This window comes from Phalaenopsis equestris, unplaced genomic scaffold (genome assembly GCF_001263595.1).
Source record: "Phalaenopsis equestris unplaced genomic scaffold, ASM126359v1 Scaffold000146, whole genome shotgun sequence".
Lineage (NCBI taxonomy): Eukaryota > Viridiplantae > Streptophyta > Magnoliopsida > Asparagales > Orchidaceae > Phalaenopsis > Phalaenopsis equestris.
In genome coordinates, this window is record NW_018164588.1 from 86,974 (window position 1) to 108,644 (window position 21,671).

Genomic DNA, 21,671 nt, shown 5'->3' on the forward strand with positions numbered 1-21,671 from the left:
CCGACCACGAACAATTTTTTAAGCTCGAAATGTAAACGAGCCGAACACGAACTCGAAATGGCTCGATAAAAAAATATATATATATAATTTTTTATATAACAATATATTACATATATTATTTATATAATAATATATTATATATATTTATGTCTAAATTTAAATCATAACGCCTCATGTAGCAATGTGGTTAGTGTCTTCTTTTGTATAGATTTGATCCAGGTTCGAATCCCACACATTACATCTATTTTTCTCAATTTTAGATTAACGAGCCAATTTCGAGCCGAACACGAGCCGAACACGAACACAAATATTTAAATCGAGCCGAACACAAACACACTGTTCACGAGCCGATTTCAAACACGAGCCGATTTCGAACACGAGCTATTTCGAACGAGCCGAACACGAGCCAAGCCTGAGCTCGCTCAAGCTCGGCTCGTTTACAGCCCTATCCATCAAGTAGGAATTAGAAAGACAAAATAAATCAAAAATATTAATATAGACCCTACCTAAACTCAAAGCATATTGAATGCCTCTACTTTACCTTTGAAAACTACTTATCTAACATTTTATTTTATTATTAAACATTTTTATAAAGTTAGACTATATGGTGGCAAATTCTTTGAGAATATATTTTAGTTAGACATCTCGTCTTTCTTAAATCTTTTATCCTTATTACTAATTAACTTGATATCAAGATTCTTCTTGCCCTTTGGATTACTCAAATCCTTTTCATTCCTCATCATTGTTATCTTGATGAGTTCTCTAAAATTCATCTCCATGTTACTTGGGAAGGCTCTATGCTCTGTAGATTTTAGTTGTCATGATAACTAGTCAATCCACACCTTGATGTTTGAAATAAAAAATTATTGCCCCAAAATAGAGTTCTCTTGCTTTTTGATGGTTGAAATGAAATTTTTGTCAAAGAAAGAGAAGATTGTTAGCGTGATCTAAGATAGATAACCTTTTAGCATTACATCATATGCTTTGTTTATGGTTAAAATTCCTTTAGCAAAAAGTTAAGGGTTAATAAGATCTAAAAGTTTATTGAAAGTATAAGAGATCTTACATTGCTTTTTAAATCTCTTAAGAAAATTAATGTGACTCCCCTAGCCTAAATTATACATGTTTCTGTAAGAATTTTGATCATATTCAAAAAGAGAGGTGATACTCTACATTTGATTTTTTCTTGGTTGTTGTGTCAAATTTGAACTCTTATAAATATACTTTAAATTTATTATAAACAAACATAGATGTAAGGTACCTCTAATATTGGCTCAATTAATTATGTGGAACTTAACTTCTAATGTTATGATTTAATTAAGTAGTTGCTTAAGTAGATTCTAAATCATACTTAAGGATTTGTCACTTTAAAGTATCATACTTGTTCACTCGCCCATAGAAGAAACAAGAGGTAGCATCTATGAGTCATGTTATTATTCTCCCTATTATTAGAACCTTTTTCATTCCTTTTATGAGAAGGAGAATGGTTATAACCTCATCACAAAGCCTTACATCTAGTGAATTAATCACTTCATGACCTCCCAAGGTCTAAAGGATATATAAAAAAGAGAAATGTTAACCTAAATATTAATCTAACCCTTTTTTTTTTCTTAACCTATATAGTATAGGGCCCCAATAATCTAACCCTTAAATTTTTTCTTACTGCTTGGGAACATATAATGTCCCAAGTCTTCTTCATTATAATGAAAGTTCTCTTTATTGACTAGGAAGACCAAGGACCACCTTGAAGTGAGAGGCTTTGTTAGCTTATACATCTGTAATACTAATTGTTGGGATAAAAGAAGTGTTTAGCCTTATTTGTTTTGAATCTATTTCTTGTTCTCTACCAAGTAAATGAGGAGCAAAGTCTTAAAAACATAATTCCAAACCTACATAGAGAGAAACTTCATTATAAATATTTTTCATTTATGATAGTCTATAATAGTCTATAATAGAGAGGACGGTTTACATTATCATTATACGACAACTAGTGCACTAATATCAACAAAGAAGACGGTTTACATCATCATTATACGACAACTAGTGCACTAATATCAACAAGTTAGATGAAGTCATTGGCCAATATTTAGGTCATGAAAGATAAGACCATGTGTTATCCTTCATCCATACAACTTGAGTTGAGTATGGGAATAGAATTGAAAAGCACTTATGTCAAGCTAAACTATTATAGCAATTCAACTAGAGCTAAACATTAGTTAATGAAAGAGGATTTTATCTCTTTATTCCTTACTTTATAATTATTTTGACCCTCAGGAACCTAGAGTGGAGGCATATTCCCAGCTGAGGGTAGTAAGCAATTTTTATCATTGTTATATCTAATACCCCATATAAGTTTAAGCTACCTAATAATGATAAGAGTCTTCTTCATCTATACTTGAACCGCACTTTACTTCTTATAGTGGCCCCACCTACTAGCTCAAGGAGAGGGAGTTCCATACAACTTCTTCCTTTGGAGACTCATTGCGATGACTCCAACTTTGTGCGCTTCTTCTTCCTCCCACTCTTAAAAAGGATAAAAGAAATGTCAAATTTAGGCAGACACCCATATGCATTAACTACTCTCAAGTGTTAAAAGAGGAAGCCCATCAGTTAATATGAACCAACAAAGCTAGATCTTAAAGTGATTATGAGGCATTTCAATATCAATGGAATAAATCCCAACATGCTCTATTAAAGGGATGTTTTGCATGGTAGCCATCATTTGCTGTATAACATCCATTTTTTTCATCATTTTCTCCATCTAGGTGACCAAATGATGAATGCAGACATAATGTCCTTGAATTATGTTAAGAAATATTGAGACTGACCTAACAGGTATCGTTGTTGATATTATCTTATTGCTTCTCGCTAGTTGGATAACTTGAGTTATGGGGCACATTGTCATGAGTTTCTACCATAAATACAAAAACATTCCTCTAAAGAGTACTTCCTATTGATTAAATCATTTTTAATGATATAAATACTAATAAAAGAGAATTTGAAAGTTTTTAGTGAGTATGAGGTCAACACTTATTTGGCATAGTCTTAATGGAAGACTTTGACGCAAAATGATAGATTTTACAAAGACAAGTATGAATATCTCAAGTGGATTGAGTCACCTAAATCTAAGGTATGCCATTGCACGGGCAACCAATGTTAGCACCATAGCTCACGTTCCTAGTGGTTATTATAAGGTGTTGGTTAATGAGATTGTTTATTATTAGCATAGCGGTATAATATACCGAGTAGTATGTTAAGCTACTAAACAATTATATAAAAACCTTAACAAAGTAAGATTATTTATATTAAAATCATGAATTATCAACTATCACCGAATGCTACAAATAACTGACATCGGATAACCCTTAATACTGTTTCGAGAATTTGCGAACATTGGCTCTTTGTTATTTTATAGTTTAGACATTGAACGACTCTACGCTGCCAACAAGTAAATGTAAATCATCAGCTAAGCCCGGAGAAGTCACCCACAGCACAACCCGAGTTTGAAACCGTCCGTTCTTCTTGGCAAGTGGCAAATAACCGATGGTCAAATATTATGGTCAACTCCATCCGTGCACGTAGCTATTATGTGTAGTTAAATAACCATGGTTAATCGTGGCCATCATGTACGCTAAAATCGGCGAGGAAGAGGGACGACAGAAGCTAACGGAGGCGGAGAAGAAAACAGGACGGGCAGGATAATTCTACGCCACGCCCTCAAATCCGTCTTGGTTCATCTCTTGAGGAACTTCCTCTTTTATCTTCCTGCATAATAATCGAACCCTATTTTCTGTAGCTGTCGCCCGCCCCGTTAGGATCATAATCCCTCTTCCTCTTCCTGGGGAAGCTTTATTTTTTATTTGGAATAGCCGATTACAGGCATTGCAGGCTCCGCATCGCTGGCGATATTCTGTGCTGCGCAGCTATGAGCAGAATAACTCTCAACAATCTGTAGCATGGGATTGAAATCTTCGGGCGGGATTGCAACCCTGCATCCAACCGGAGCTGCGACTGGCGATTGTGCCGGACTTGGGGATTGATACGATCAAGAAAAGGTCGTGGTATTGATATTCGATCCTATTATTTGGTGCCGATCGGATGCTGGGGATGCACTGATTGGCCGGTGCGGAGCCATGGAGGAGGACGCGGGAAGCAAGGAGGATGGATCTGCTGGCGGGCAAGCGGGAGGAGCGTATATTTCTGGTTCTTCTTCTGCTTGGACGCCGTTCATAGGTGCTTTCAGCTCTTATGATGTCTCCGGTATTAACTCCTCGTCTTCTCTCAAGTCAGACAGTATTGGGGCTATCGTCAGGAGGCCTGTAAGTTGTTACTCATATCTGCAGCTTTAACTTTTTCCCATGTGCTTTGCCTGTTATTGCTGTTATTTCAATGGAAAAGAGAAAAAAGGAGAGGTTTTGCTGATTGCTGATTGCTGCATAATAATTTTTGTTCTTGACTTGACAAATTTCCATGGCACATATTGCAGCTTGAGATTCATGCGATGTTGACTAAAAATTGGATCCTAGTCCGCATGCGGGAAAGTGCTACAATTGCTTTCCTCTCTTTAATGACTGCCGTGAGCCCTCACTATAGGATGAAACATTGCCATTGAAATTAGGAAAATAATAAAACCATCAGGGTAGTGCCGGATAGAAATATTATAGAGAATTGTGTTTCAGAGGAAGGGAGAAAGAAAATGGATAGAATTATAAAACCAATGATAATTTATGCTTTAGGAAAGTATAACATTAGATTTTTTTTTAACATATCATGTGTGTATCAGTAGTTTGAATCTCTTGAGGAGTCTTTTTTGTTAATAAGAAGAAGAAAGTTGCAAGCCCAACATTTCAGATATAGACAGGCCTTTTATGAAGCATTCAATTCCTTGCCTAGCTTAGAGAAATGACGTAGAAAGAGAAAGATTTTTTTTTTAAATTCAGAAGATTTATCTTATGACTGCAAGTATTACTATTATCTTACTCCAGAACTGACATGATATTACATTAACATATTAATTATGTTATAGAGTGTGGAACAAAAGAAGACCAAAGCGAAGCTTTACACACTAGCGGTCAAAATAATTTTACATCCAAAAGCTAAAACTTATGGGTGAGGGTCACATCAACCATTGTTTCTACACTAACATAATTGTCTAATGTAAGACTAAAGCCGAAACTCTCACGTGACTTAACAAAACTTTTCCTCACATGAGATCACTCCATATTGTCTTACATGGAAGCTTCTAAATGGATTGAGTGTCATGTATTAAGAGCCATTCAACTAGGTCGAGAGTTGTCATGGGAATTACCAATAGTTGAACTTTGCTTAATTATGATTTAGGGCAATTTGACTCTTAAAAGTTGCAAACTACATGAGCTATTTATTCCTAGTCGAATTATAATCTCTTTAAGATGGCCCCAAAAAGGGCAAAATTCGATTAGATACATTACTCTATTAACCCATTTTCAATTCAGAAGATTTATCTTTGGGCAAAGATTAATTATTAATATCTCTATGCAAGCAAAATTTTCAACCATTCATAATTTGAAACCTTTTTGCTTCTTAATAAGTTATGTATTGACTAATTCAAACTTGAGTTCCAAAGTAATAGATTGGATTATATGGTGAAGGTAGTATAAATAACTAAGATTTTTTTTTTAATTTGTGATTTTGCAAGCACCTCAACTAATATTTAACGAAAGATTCATAGAACACGCCCAAAATAGTTGTGATAAGTTTGATGATGGTTAAGCTAGCATATTAGATGATGAAATACTCAAAGCTTGAGTAAGCTTTTAAATGCAGAAAAAAAAACCTTTGTAATGAATCGCCAGTTCTTTTTATCGCCCTAGATTAATTTTTTTGCATAACTTAATATATGTAAATGGTCATAATTTATGAAAATTATTCAGAAATTTTACATCTTTTAGAATTTGTTTTATTGTATCTATTTTCAATGACTATGGGTTACGATTGAGTCAAAATAGTTATCATCTCCATCATTAGCGTTATCCCTAGTATTTGCGATAAACTTAATTAATTCATTTGCTCCTATTGAGTGCTTCATGAGACACTAAACTTATTCTTTGCAATGTTTTTTAAACAATTCTCATCCAAATTACCAAAGGACAAATTAAATTTCTCCTAATTCTTCAATAATAATTTTATTTACCAATGCCATTGATTACTTTTGCCACTCATTGTACATATCTAAATTGTGTAGCTCCATCTTTTCACTACCTCAACTTACTAATTGTTATTCCAATTGTTCTTCTAAAACAATCAATCTTTAGTTTATTCATCTTAGTTTTAGCTACACATCCATCTGTTTTTTGTTTATCACTCAACTTAATGATTGATGATTTTTTTTCTTACTTACTAACTCTTGAATCCATACAACATAAATACTGTAATCGCAAGTTTATATAGTTTTTATTTAAATTGCTATAAATTTTTCTTAACACATAATATTGCTGAAGCATTTTTCAAATTTAACCGTCTAGCTTAAACTCTAAAAATTATATTCTCATTTATTCCTCTATTTTATATATGATAGATTCAATTTTTCTAAACCTTTTACACAGACACACATACACACACACACCACTGTTTTATTTTCTACTAAAATTGAGTGATAAATTTTAATGTCACGACCGCTAAAACTATTTCTTAGATTTATTTTTACTCTTTATTCTAAAGAAGTATAAGTTTTTAGACTTTTCATTATGGAACATACAATGTACCTCATTTTGATTATCTTTATGAGCATCTTCATAATCAATACAAGGCTCAATGATATTTTTTATGCAATCCTTACTAAAGCTCATTTTTTACTTCACAATTACTTCTAGCTCTAGTTAATGCTCTATCATATATATTTTTAATATCTATAACGAAATTGCGACACATTTTTTATTAGTGCACATCATATTAATTTTAATGATATTCAATTCTATGCATTCTCATGATCAATGAACACCATATGATTGAGTCAAAATCACTCTACATATATATAAATTATGTTAATTGTGTCATATACATAATTTACTATTATTCTTTTATGCAAGTCCATAAGAGTGATTAATTTCACATATTTTTGAAGTTAAAGGGTGGTGTAAATTAATGGCATTTAAGAAGCATAATATTTATTTCAAATGTCATGTTATTTTGGGAACTTTTTTCAATTGAAAATAAGAACAAAGAAACTACGTATATAAACAAACAATATTCTGTAACATTTCAATTTTGGTATGTTATTAGTATTTAATTGAAATTGGTAGTTATTATATGTTTGAATTGAGCCTCAATGGAAAATGACTTTATATTGTTATAATATCAATATCAAGCATCTCTGTGCATGCACATGTATTCTCTGCCAGACGCTTTATCCTCTATTAGATTTATTGGAATTTGTTTAAAGCTGGTAATAGTAGTGTGAGATTTATTGTAAACCATGCCTTTTTTTAATGCTACTCTTTCAACAGCCGCAACATTTATTTGACATTTTTCTTCACAAAAACCTATTCTGAGAAGTTCTAAAGGATTTTATGCTCTTTCTACTTTCATTATGTTGGAACTTTATCTCTTTTTGAAAAGAGATTTCACCCGAAAGGTTTTTAAGAGGACAAAGCGTTATGGGCACTTCTAATACTCCATTACCACATAAATTATAGAATCCAAAGCTTGCAATATCCATAAATTCTTTGATGTGGTGACTAATAAAAATTTTGAAGAAAATCATATTACACTCATTACCAAAATATTTTTTAAAATATCTAAATTGAAGCTTTTTTTCTCTAAAATATAAGGAAGGTAGTGAGCTTGGGATAGGAAGAGAGAATGGGTTAAGAGGAATAGAGATAGTGAGAAAAAGGAGAGAAGAGAGAGTATTAGAGTGCCCTGGAAGGCATTATTAACTGTTTTCCTTATCAATGAAATGACCATGAATCCGAAAGCTATCTTTCTCATGATGTTGATACCTTGCTTATCATTCACATAAGCTATGAGTTCATCCACTTTGATCATTATTAGCGATCTTCCAAAACATGTTATTTATGGATATTGCAAGCTTTGGATTCTAATAAAATTTCCTCCTGTCATATTGGCTAACTTGTTAAAGCGAGGCATGTGACTAACATTTACTTTTTTAATTAACCCTTTGATGATAAAAGTTTCATTGTTTGACGTTTTTATTGTTTACTATTTTGTAGGCCATTTGCTTGTTTCAGTTTACTAATATTCACTTTTGAATTTCATTGCTGTCCATATTGTTTAGCAAGTAACGCTTAGGTTGTGTGGTCAAGTTTGTATTACAATAATAATCCCTATGTTATAATTTTGAATGCATTTTGATGTCCTTAGTCATTTGAATATATTTCTTTGCAAGGCCTAATCAAAGATTTTGTCTCTGCAGCTGGTGGCAAGACTAACCAAAGAGATAGTGGAAACTTTCCAAATATGTAACCCAGATTTTAGATTTTCAGAAATATTGAACCCCAAGCGCTTCCTTACCAATCCATCAACGGGGGTATTGAATGATGGTTTTGATAACGAGGACAATGATCTAATTTTGTACGTGAACTCTATTTTGATCAATACTGGGTCAAAACAAAGGTTTGTATCATTTGAATACTGAAATAGTATAATTTTATACTAGTTAATGATTAATCTATCCAATATGCCTCATAGTAAACTTATTCTTTCCAATGTAATTTTATACTAGTCCTCTTTTTCCAGGATGTTTCCATTTTCAAAAAATTCAACTGATTTTTAGTTTAAATAGAGTATAAAACATATAGCACATGTAGTGCAAAATATGAATAATTGAAATACTGAAGTTGGAAACCATTAGTGATTAATTAATTATGTATGATTCTTGGCAGAATATATTCTCTTGTAGAAGGAAACAAAGTGTTATAGCACATATTTTATACGTAAAAAAGGCACACCCAGTGTACAAAGGCTTTTTGCCTATGCTTGGTATGGGTGAGATTGTTGTACACAATCTTGTATTACTAAGAAATTATATTTGTGATTTGCACTATGACTGGAGGCCACCTAATCAATTGCTTTATAAATGCCTTGTTTTATTGCAAATAATAATAATAAAATGTTGCTAGCTTTATAATGCCTTGTTTTATGAAAATCCTGCTCTGTTGCAGACCGGGAAACCGTTGCTTTTCTGTGTTTATCAAGGGATCAATGACTATAATCAGTAATAAGTGTAAACATGATTGATTTGGGATAAGTGAGTTTATTGAACGAGACAAAACATTCTTTTTTCAATTCCATAGGTGGTATGCCTCATCATCAATAGACAGAATATACTCTCCCAAATGCTTCTAACTTTTGCTCTTAGATTTTCTATTGGTCAAGTATTTAAATGTATGAGAAGTTCTTTTATGGGATAATAAACAATTTTTTGGTAAGCAATCTATGGTTTAATTTTTTCATAGTTTCCCTTTTGAAAAAAATATAGTAGCATCCAGAGAGAGTTTTTAATGAAAATGGGATTCCACAATGGATAAACATTTACTTGTGTTTATACGGGTCTCAGTGTACTTGTTGATCATATTTGTGCTTGGTTGCATGCATCTTTCATGTTGCCTGACTAGAAATTTTTGCTCACAGGCATTTTAAACCTCAACCTATGATGTTTATCACAAAGGTAAAAGCGAGGACAAAGTAATCAAAAGAGTAGAACTGATTAAAACATCTGGAATTGTAGATATTATACTAAGCTTTTCAGTTTCATAATGGTTAGTCTTAATACTGTCGTTTTCTGTTGGGCATAACCTGTGTTATATATATATATATATATATATATATATATATATATATAGAGAGAGAGATAGAGAGATAGAAAACCATGTTTTCCTATATATTTTTTATTGCTAATAATTGTTTTTCAATCAACATGCCTTACATTGTAGCTGTACTTAATCGCTTTTAATAAATTACAAAATATAATTATATCAATTCTCCATGGCATAAGCTTTCTGTTCCCTAATTTTATGCCTGCTCTAATTAGATTTTTACTAAATAAGATTCATAGAGTTGCTATAAATTGATTGTTTGAATCTTGATGGAGAATTCTCTTTTCTTTCATATGAAAATTTAATTTTTGAGAACTCTAGATTACAATAGTGGATTAATTATGCCTGACAAGCTTTTCACTGGCATGTGATGGATAATCTTCAAAAGAATAATGATGCAGGTACATTGTCAAAGATCTTCTTGGTCAGGGTACATTTGGACAAGTTGCGAGGTGTTGGGTTTCTGAAACTGATAATTATGTTGCTGTTAAGATTATTAAAAATCAGCCTGCTTATTATCGGCAGGCGCTTGTTGAGGTTTCCATTTTGTCGAGGGTGAGGAAAAATGGGGCAGAGTAATGAAATTGTACAGTTTGTCTGTAAAAGACTACCCTTTTGACTTTGGACCTCCTTTATCTATTTTGCAGCTGAATGAGAAATTTAATGCTGACGAGCGTCGTCACATTGTTCGCATCCTTGATTATTTTGTTTATCAACATCATCTGTGCATATCTTTTGAGTTGCTTGGTGCAAACCTGTGAGTCTGTTATCCTTGAATGTCAATTCTTTCATTCATTTTTTTCATGAAGCGCTTATTTCATCTTTCAACTGCCTTACAGGTATGAATTAATAAAAATAAACCAATTTAGAGGATTTCCACTGAACATTGTCCGTCGGTTTTCAATGCAGGTAATGTTTCATTTGATTTTTTTCACATTTTATGATTTTTATGTTTTTAATGTTCTTGTATCTGATTTGATCTTCCCTATGTTCTCCATTCTATTATTTCAATAGATACTGCATGCATTGGTGGTGATAAAGGATGCTGGCATTATACATTGTGATCTGAAGCCAGAAAATATACTTATAACCTCAAGGTTGGCTTTTTTATACTAATATGCTTGAAGATCTTATGATTTTTCTTATTAGTTCAACCTTAAGTTTAGGACATTCATCTTGGCAGTGCTGGGCCAGATATAAAAGTAATTGATTTTGGGTCTGCTTGCTTTGAAGGCCGAACTGTTTACTCATATATTCAGGTTCTCATTTTTATTTCATTGAAAATAGCTGTTACTTTTCAGGGTATTTGTATTCTGTGCTTTGTGTTTAAATCACTTTGCTCACAAGTTTAATACATTTGTTGCAGAGCCGTTACTACAGATCCCCTGAAGTTCTTCTTGGCTATCCGTATCCTCTTTTGATGTTGCATCTGCTGAATGATATTAAAAGATTTACTCTTTCATTTTTTGTGTTAACTTTGGGTCAAAGTTCAGGACGTGTACTTAATCTTTGTCACACTTCTGGCTCAGTCAATATTTATATAATTGTGCATGCTCATCTTGTCTTATTGGCAATGATGATTTACTTTCCTTTTTTTTTGTTCGTTATTGTTTAGTTGCATGGTCATTGGAATCATGCTCCAATGCTTATTTGGCTCCTACTTTTGTGCTTAACCTTTCCACAGATATACAGCTGCAATTGATATGTGGTCATTTGGATGTATTGTGGCTGAATTATTCTTGGGGTTGCCTTTATTTGCTGGAGCATCGGAGTTTGATCTCCTTCAGCGGATGATAGAGATTCTTGGGTATGCCAATCTATTTTAATTTGTTCCTTATTTATGCAGATTTCCAAGCACAGCATCATTTTATTATTTCTATATATATTTTTTTGCATTATCTAAATTTATGAGATATCTTTTTTGGTGTACTTGGGGAAATTGAAGAATGGTGATGATTCAAGTTATTTGGTGTGAATTAGTTCATACTTGTTTTCAATTCATGCTAGAAACTTTAAAAAATATGAGTGCATTTTCACATCATCTTATGCATATAAAGGAGCAAGAATCATAAAGATCACAATTAAATGCGTCAGGTTTAAGATAAATGAAGTAGTGTTTATATTTTTAACTAATACTTTTATTGGAAAATGAGATTTAGAAGATTTGGTATATCAATGAGATATTTACATTGACATGCTTCTTAAATTATTTATTTATCATGAAAAAAAACTTCTTGTGCTGACTTGGGTAAGCTCATAAAATTTGGAGTACCTATAAAAATTCCTCCAATTTTATCTTTACTAAAAGTTATTTTCCTTTTTAAAATACATGAATCAACCTATTTTACGTTCACTAGTTTTTGTTCTTAATAATATATATCTTAAATATACATTGAAAAAGCTTTAATTTTTTTTTAATTCCCTCAAAATCATAAATTAATAAAATTCTCAATTTCTCTCTTCTCTTTAATCAAATATCAATCCCTTGAAAAATCTATTAATTAATTTTTTTTCAAAATCATCCTTATGTTGGAGAACCTGATCTAGGGTTTGAAACAAAATTATTGTGGTTAAAGGGGAAGAAGAAACTTTGTTAGGGTATAGGCTTACCTTAGTATAAAGAATAAAAGCCAAAAATAAACCCCCGACTAGTAAAAAGTGTCCAATTTAGTCCTAGAGTTTTAGAATGCTCTGATTTCGTCCTGGACTTTTAAAAGTTGCTCCAAATTGGTTTTAAAACATATTTTCCAAATGGTGGTGTGTATGAATTAAATGGCATTTTGACTTTTATGTAATTATTCAAAATTTATGTATTGTGTATACAAATCTCTTTTTATTTATTGTTGAAAAATTATAATTTTTAATTTGTATTAATAAAGCTCTTTACAGCAGTCATCAATTTTTTTGAAATGAAATTTTTTAAAATAATCAATAATTATGTAATTAGAGCTCACTAAATTTGAAATTATATGAATTACTTGATTTCAATAGATTTTTTTATTAATATTGTTTATTAGAAAATGTGGTTTAAAATAGTTAAAGTTATCTTAAAAAACTAATTAATGAATTTATTTTATGTCTTAAATATTATGTATTTGAATAATAAAATTATGTGATTGATGGCAAATCACAAATGATCTTACAAATATTTTTCATAATCTATATATATATATATATATATATATATATATATATATACATGCATTCACGCACACAAAAGGCTGTGTATTCAAACGATGATCCAACAAAAAAATTGTTTTAATAAAAGTGATGACTGTTGCGAAGAGATTTATTGTGTAAATTAAAAGTTATATTTTTCCAACAACAAATAAAAAGTATATTTATATACGACCATATGAATTTTGAATAATTACATAAAAGACAAAATTATCCTTCAATTCATACATTTAGTTGTTAAATTTAACGTAAAATATGATTTAGGGCCAATTTAGAGCAAGTTTTAATAGTCTGAGACTAAATTAGAGCATTCTAAAACTTTAGGATTAAATTGAATACTTCTTAATAGTCGGTGGGACTATTTTTGTCTTTACTCTTAAGTATAAATGACATGAACTTAAAAAATTTTTTCTCCTTGAATCAACACAAAGCTACAATGCTACAGGGTCCTCATACTTGGTGCATTCAAGACCTCACTAATGCTCGACCATTCATGTGTGGCTATACTTCTTAGCTTGTACAATTGATTGCATATTGTCACGGACAAATAGTCCCACATCAGCTAGGTGTAGGGCCGAAAAGCAGTATTTAAGTCCTGGGCTGCCCCCCCCCCATAAGGGCTCTTTTGGGGGGTGACAAGTGGTATCAGAGCAGATTACTGCCTGTCAGGTGTGTGGACTCTCCATGGTCCAGTGGGCCCCTCGGTAGAGCCGATCCGTGACGAGGGCGTCACGTGATTGGGTGGAGGAGAATGTCACGGACAAATAGTCCCACATCAGCTAGGTGTAGGGCCGAAAAGCAGTATTTAAGTCCTGGGCTGCCCACCACCCATAAGGGCTCTTTTGGGAGGTGACAATATGCTCACATACCTTGCTTCTACTTCGCTCGCTTTCCTCACCCTGTTCAATCTCACGCTGTTTTTGCCTCCTGCGTATCTCTACTTTGTCCATTTTGTTTCTTCTTACGAGGTTGATGCAACCAACTTTATTAACTAATTATAATTTTGACTTTTAATGGCATGCTCCTTTAACTGGGCTCACATCCAACTTTCTTTACTCCGTTAAGTTGATTTGCTAGCCAACCGATTTAGTGTTTTAGGTATCTTTAGGTATTATTATCACTATTAGTTATTGTTATTATTATTATATTCTGACAATATTATGTCGTAAATGATAATTCTTTTTTCAATGAAAGTTTCCTTGATCTTATAATTATACTCAAAATAATTAGATTGTTTATCATTATATATTTATCATTTTCTTATAGATTAATTTTTCATTTAAGAAAATTAATCTAATGAGTTTGGAGAATACCTTAATTACCTACTATTGCTTTTTAAGTTAAACAGGACTCTCAATTACCCATCCTCATTTTTTTATTAATAATGAATTTAATTATTATGATTAACCAATTTATCAATTTTAATCAACCTATTCCACCTAATTATTCAAAACCAATCAGTCTATAGTTGATGACCTTAGGATATTTCACAAATGGCCTCTAGCTTAATCACATCAATAAGCTTTTTAAGCGAACTGAAGGGTCAAGGCAAGAATGAGAATGGTGAGTTACCATGAGGCACAATTATAATCAAATAAGAGCACATTTTACTCACTAAATATCTTGAACTTTCTTTTATCTAATTTTCCTAAATCTGTGACTTTAACCATATCTTTAATGCTAATGGCTAGTTTCACACCTAACTTTCTTTGCAGTGAACAACCCTCTGATGATCTGCTAAGAGATGCACAAAACACAAATAAGTTTTTTAAACACGTTGGAAGTATTTATAGCTTGGAGGATGATGTCTTTAAGGGTGTTGTATGTGCTTATAGAACGTTAACTGCAGAAGAATATGAAGCTGTAAGTCCTGGTATCATTCTTGTTTCTGAAGCAGAATGCTGGTGCCAGCTTAGACTGATGATTAATGTTTATGACATTTATCTTTTTTAGATTTTTTTTTTCTCATTGCTACATTTTTTCAGAGGGAATGCAAAAAACCAGTAATTGGGAAGCGGTATTTCAATTTTGTAAAGCTTGAAGACATAATTGAAAAATATCCCTATCGGAAGAATTTACTTGAAGAAGAGGTTACTAAAGGTCAGCTACTTCTCAAATTATGATTTCTGTTTTAGCTGATTTATTATTTATCTCTGATTATGAACATGCAGAAACCTTAGAACGCTTGAAACTTGTTGATTTCTTGAGAGGTCTCGTTGAATTAGATCCAGCAAAAAGATGGTCACCTTTGCAGGTTGCCATACTCAACCCATTGTAGCCATTTAATAAGACTCTAAAATGGATTATTTGGTAGAACCCAAATTTCATGAGTTTCTTTATATTTTGAATTATGTCTCAGGCTTCAAGACATCCATTTATCACTGGTGAAGCCCTTACATGCCCATACATACCTTCACCAGAAACCCAACAAATTGTAAGCAGATATGTTATCTTGATTTATTTTCTTGTGATATTATTGGCTCGGAAGTAATATCTGATCATGAAAGTGAGGAATGCCAAGATTTTTAATTAATTTATTTATTTATTCGCTGGCGGAAAAATTCTTTTCTTGAATCCATAAAGAATTATCGTCTCCTTTCTTTGTATGAAAATATGTGGCCATGATGCACGCGTGCTACATTGGTTTGGAACCTGACATGATAAGATACTAGGTTCGACTTTTATTGAACTTAGACACATGTTTACGGGTAAAGAGAACAGATTAAAATATTTCTGGAGGTAATTTAAAGGGATGAGTTTTGGAGGAGATGAAGAGTGAGAGAGCTGTAGAACATGAGGGGCATAATTTAACTACAGCCTCTGATCTCGGGAACTCAGGCGAAGCCGCAACTTGCATTAAGCCTTTCCAGTGATTCGTTATAAAAATTTTGTGAACCATGGCATGCCATTTCCCTGGCAATAGATCTTTAAGTGAGCATTTTTTTAATAATGGGTAACGCACTAAAACTTTAATTTTCTTTGTATATATTTATTTACCTTTTTGTCTTGCATATGGTGGATAATCTAGTTTAAATGGTACTATGCTATATAAGTGGTCTTCCAATCCTTGTTTTGTTGGTTCCTTTTTATGTTTTGTTAGTTCCTTTTTTTTGTCGAACCTGCGGCCACGCTTAACATGAATTATTAACAAATTATTATAATAAGCTACAGTGCTGCAGTAACCAAACGCCTCTGCCGGCTTTTTCAAAACGCTCCACGCCAAATAAGCTGCCCCAAACAAGGCCTTAGTGTGAAAATTTGTTTATCTTTAGGGCTTGAAGCATTGGAGGATATTAATTCAAAGTGTTTAGGAGTGTTTTGGAGAATTTCATGTAAATAAATAAGAACTGGTTGGTTTGTATGTAATGTAAAAGAGCAAAATTTAGGTGTTGGATATGTAAATAAATAAGACTTGGGTAGTTTGTATGTAAATGTGCCAAAATTTTATCAGGTGCTCTAGGTGGCATAAACAATATTTTTAGAGAAAAAATCTATTTTTAAAAGAAGAATGTTGACAATTTTAATGTTTAAAATAGTTTTACGTGAAATCAATATAGCATTTAGTTAAATCAATTATTATTGAATTTCATTATTGATAGATTTGTATCATGCAATTTTTTGAGTTCCTGTATTAATGTTTAGAAAAACTTTTATGGAAGACGAAGTGCTTATTCTACAACAAATATAAAATGTGTACTATTTTTATCTTTCTTTTGAGTTTTAATTCAATTAATTGATGTTGATCAACCACCACAAATTAATATAAATGGATTTTAAAAATAAAAATTAAACTGTCAATGTTGGTTTATGCTTGACTAATTAAGGGTGAGAAAATTTCTGAAAAAAATTACTTTGTGCCTTCTCTTTAAGAAATTTTTTATTCCATAACTGTTTCTGTGAGGTTCCTTTTTCTTTAGCACGAACACAGTTCATATGACCTTTGATGGAATATGCTTTTATCATATATATATATAGAGAGAGAGAGAGAGGACTATGTTGAAAAAACTAAAGACAGTAAAGAAGATGGAAAAAAAATGAATGATTAAATAAAGTTGTATGGAAAGTAAGCCTCATGCTTGAATAAAGAGTCTATTCTACCATAAGGCTTTTAGGTCTCATTATTAGTCAAGGATCAAAATCCCATAATAGATAAAGTACAAGAATCTCCATATCCACTATGAAATTTATCAACGGCACAAACCATTTTACACAATTTAAATTCCTTGATTTATAAAAGAAGGAAATAACATACTACTAACAAATCACTGATAACTACCAATTGATGACTAATAAATTAATGATATAATTTAAATAATCCATAATAAGATAAAGGAATGATGATAAGGTTAATGTGGCAATCCCATTACTCTAATACCCATAGTAAAATAAAAATCATAATTTTAGCAATTCATCTACTTTCTTGAAATTATTGCTCTATATGCACACTTGGTGAAAGGGAAGAAGAAATTATAAGTACACAATTTGGAGTTGTTTACATTTATAACTTGGACCTTGCGAACACTCAATTGCATCATTTGATAATAGAGCCACCTAAACCCTGGTTTGTTTTTTTTTCAAGATACAAAGTCTAACTCACATGACCTAATTCATCTGCCTACACAAATAACCGACCACCACCTGAGACTCTATCTCGACCCACTTTTGCCAGAGCTTAAAATTCCTCCACTTTAACTTTTGTTAAAACCCTTGGTAGTTTTTAAGAATATTCAAAGTGGTGTTCAAGATTTTACCATAGGAGATAAATAGAGAGCAATTTTTCATTACGATGAAGGCTATTGATTTTAAATGAGACAGTATGGGGAGATTTTGCATAGTCATAATGGTGATCACTCAGTCGATGAAGAAGAGAACCCTTTTCACTAATAAGGCTCAAGTGACAAAGAGGCGATGTCATGTCGATTCAACATTGAATATACGAGAATAGTGGGTGTCTTTGGAGTGAAGATTGATTTGCAAATTTTGATGATTAAATAAATTGAATTGAATTTATTGAATGGCTTCAAAGTGTCAAATAAAATTTTAATTGTAAGTAGTTTCACCTGACAGAAATGTGAAGTTCACTCTTATTTTGTTAAAGAATTTTGATTTCCTGTGATGAGAGAATTTGAAGCCTTTATTAAAGTAAAGATTAAAGCAAATTTATAATCTAGTTTAAGATGAAGAATAAGATGCAATGCAAATATCTTTAATCACACTACTTACATGATATCTTCTTAAGACTTATTGTTGAGTTTGAACAACTCATATTGAATTAGTGTTGGTATAGACACCACGTTGTGGTATATTGGAGGATTAAGACATTCTATTGGTAATTTAGTGCAATTACATCCTTACTAGATCTTATACGATGTACAAACCTTACCTCTAAATGTGGATAAGTATAGCAACATCAAATTTACTCCACCCTTTAACTAGAATTCAATTATCTGGTCGAACAACAAAGTACCTTGAACAGAATGCCAAAATCTGTTCCATTTGAAAAGTCAATTCAGGAAGAAGCAAAGAGTCATCAGGCTGGTGCCCCTAAGACCTTCCTAGCTATAAAGTGTTTCAAGTGTCATGAATATGGATATATTGCATCCAATTATTCAAATATAAGATTGATTTCTTTTACTAAGCAAAGTGCAGTGGAGGAAGCATATATTGAAGACTATGGAGATTTGAAGAATGGGGATGACTACGGCCTTCCCATAGATGGATGTGAGATGCTTGTAATTCATTGATTTCTCCAAATCAAGCCTAAGAGAGAATAACAATGACTTAGACATAATATCTTCCATTCTCCTTGTACAATGAAGGAGAATGTGTGCAAGTTCATTATAGATAGAGCCATTAATAACAACATTGTGTCTACCTAGATGTTGGATAAATTGAGCCTTACTACCCAAAATTATTCACAACTTTATTCTCTAACTTAGTTGAAAAAAAAAGCAAGAGATCATTGTTGATAAAAGGCATATAGTAGAGTTTCTCATTAGCGACAAGCTATGGACTAAGGCTCAATTTTGTTGGGTTGACCATGACAGTATGACATGGGCACGATTCATGATGATCTACTTTTTCATTAAAGATGGGAAACACGACGTACTTTTGTCATTGAAGAAATCAATTTTGATAAATATTTAGATAAATATTAGAATTATAGTGCCATGCACCATAGATTATTAAAGTGGCATCAATGGGGTTGCATTGATTGATTTAGAGGGAAGTAAGGCGGAGGAGCTGATAGTTGAGACAATCTAGTATTTGCTGGAATTCTAGGATATTTTGATCAACAGGCTATCTTTTGGATTACAACCCATATGGGAGATTTAACATGTTATAGATCTCATCTCAAGATCAGTACTCCCCAACTGACAAACCTTTTGGATATAAATTAACATAGTATGAGGAACTACAGAGCATGTTGAGGCTCTGATGGTTCAGAGAATAGTTTGTGAGAGTACTTATTTATGTGTTGTACCAACTTTGATTATTCCTAAGAATGATGGATTGTGGTGTATGCCATTGATATTAAGGCAGCGGGCAAGATCACAATTAAGTATTGGTTACCATTTCCAAGATTGGATGACTTATTGTATTAGCAACATAAAGTTAGCATCTTCTCCAAAATAAATTTATGCAATGGCTACTATCAAATTCAAATGAGACCTAGAGACGAGTGTAAGATTGTCTTCAAGATGTGGAATGCGTTATATGGTGGACTGTTAGGACTTTTAACCTGTCTAATATGTCGAGCACTTTCATGAGACCGATGAACTAAATTTTTTGAACTTGATTTAGAAATAGGTTGTGGATCCTCTGTGGAGTTCGTTTTAAGGCTACCAGATGTTTTCTTATTATTTTCAGTCAAGGCCACCATTGTCAATGATATTCTCCTATTGTTTTCAGTTGGGGCAGCAGTCTTTGATGCGTGCACTCCACTTTCCTAGTGTTGTCCTCGCGTTCTTAGTGTTTTAACCCACAAGACAACAATTATCTCTAGTTGTTTTCCCAAAATCTATCCTATCTCAGATTTCTGATCCTTAAACGTCTACTAGGAAATCTAGAGCAGTGTCATTTGGTATTAGAGTTTGGTAAACACTAAATTTTTAGTGATTTGTCTTCCTCGCTCCTAGACTAAAAATTTATATAATCTACCTCATTCACCAACTCAATGCCTTTATCATCCATACCCCAATTTCTAACCCTCACCTAAACTCTTAAAATCTAATCTTTCCACCTCCAATAATGTCTCTATACCTACCTCCTAAACATAAGCACTCGACAAGCTTTCGATCCACAATCCTATCCTAGTGAAAACCTAAAGTGAGGAGCAAGTCACTATGCTGCTGAGGAAAAAATCTCAATGAAGTGTTTAGGAACTTACCATGAAAGATATGCAATGAGAAATTATTCAACTTCAACAAAAGATTGTCGCCTTTGAGAGTTGATAGCTCGAAGAAATCAACCACAGCATAATGGTGACTTGCTAGATCAAGAGAAAAAAGTCAACCCCTTCAACCAAAAAGTTTTTAGCAATGAAAAATCAATGCTTTAATGATTTGACTTTGAATAGTAGAGGAAAGATGATGATTTTATGATAAAGATTGACTTATCGAATTTTGATAGACGTTTTGGATTCAAATGAATTCACTGAGTGGCTACGAATAGCAGAACAAATTTTTATATCTATGTTCCCAAAGAGAAGCGAGTTAAATTGACAATCATTAAACTCAAGAAGAGCGCATCATTATAGTGGGATAGTCTGAAACGTCTTCAACAACGGGAAGAGATGAGTAAAGTCATCACATGACTTAAAATGAAAAGAAAAATACAGTATAAATACCTTCCCTCACGTTAGTGGAGGGATTTATTCTTAAAACAACACAATTTGGGCCAAAAAGATTCTTCTGTGGATGAGTGTGACCCGACCCGCAATTACGCAGTAATTTAGCGTTCAAAAGATGACCAAAAACTTGATACAATTTATATTTAGCGGCTAGTGTGCAAAATCGAAATGTTATGAAATTTAGAAAATGATTTACGCACTAGTGGTACTACGCAAATATACGCGTCGTTTCAAGTAATATATTCACTTGTGTAATGCATTCTTCCCTAATAAAAGTTTTAAATTGTCTGTTTTTCTAGCAGAGAATTCATCTCTTCTTTCATGGTCATCTTCCACTTGCTCGAATTTTCAGCTTGCAAGGTTGTTTCATAACTCTGTGGTTCTCCATCATCTTTCAATTGAATGTAGTTCAAGGTTGGTGAGAAACACTGAGGAGAACGTGTATTGCTGACTGACCTGAGAACTGTTGTTGTAGGGGTGGACGACTCTGAAATTGACTACAGAACAATAGGAATGGGTGCTCCGGACCCACTCTCCTCATCACTTTCATCACTGTCCTACACTGTGACCTCTGGCAGGTCATCAAATCTTACCAACTCGGATTCCTGAGGAGCAACTTCAAAAACTGTATTGGACTTTTCCTTGTACATGATCTTCTCATTAAAAATCACATTCATGCTTCTTATGATCTTCCTATCTTGATCATCCCGGAAACGATAGCCAAATTCCTCGTCTTCATAGCCGATGAAATAATATTTCTTTGACTTGGCCTCAAGTTTGCTATGAGCATCATGATTAATAAGAAGATAAAAAAGATAGCCAAAAGT

At 32.6% G+C, this 21,671-nt stretch overlaps 1 protein-coding gene across 1 annotated transcript in view; it reads left to right on the top strand.

Annotated features, from left to right (window-relative positions):
• Positions 1-3,611: 3,611 nt before the first annotated feature.
• Positions 3,612-21,671, top strand: part of LOC110021778 — a 63,965-nt gene continuing 45,905 nt past the window's right edge. The window contains exons 1-13 of the mRNA XM_020720415.1: positions 3,612-4,319; positions 8,414-8,613; positions 10,217-10,370; positions 10,463-10,572; positions 10,655-10,724; positions 10,830-10,912; positions 10,999-11,074; positions 11,182-11,222; positions 11,500-11,622; positions 14,708-14,855; positions 14,978-15,092; positions 15,164-15,246; positions 15,352-15,426. Of these exons, the coding sequence (XP_020576074.1) occupies positions 4,134-4,319; positions 8,414-8,613; positions 10,217-10,370; positions 10,463-10,572; positions 10,655-10,724; positions 10,830-10,912; positions 10,999-11,074; positions 11,182-11,222; positions 11,500-11,622; positions 14,708-14,855; positions 14,978-15,092; positions 15,164-15,246; positions 15,352-15,426 (1,464 nt within the window). The 5' untranslated portion in view covers positions 3,612-4,133. The remainder of the gene's footprint in view (positions 4,320-8,413; positions 8,614-10,216; positions 10,371-10,462; positions 10,573-10,654; positions 10,725-10,829; positions 10,913-10,998; positions 11,075-11,181; positions 11,223-11,499; positions 11,623-14,707; positions 14,856-14,977; positions 15,093-15,163; positions 15,247-15,351; positions 15,427-21,671) is intronic.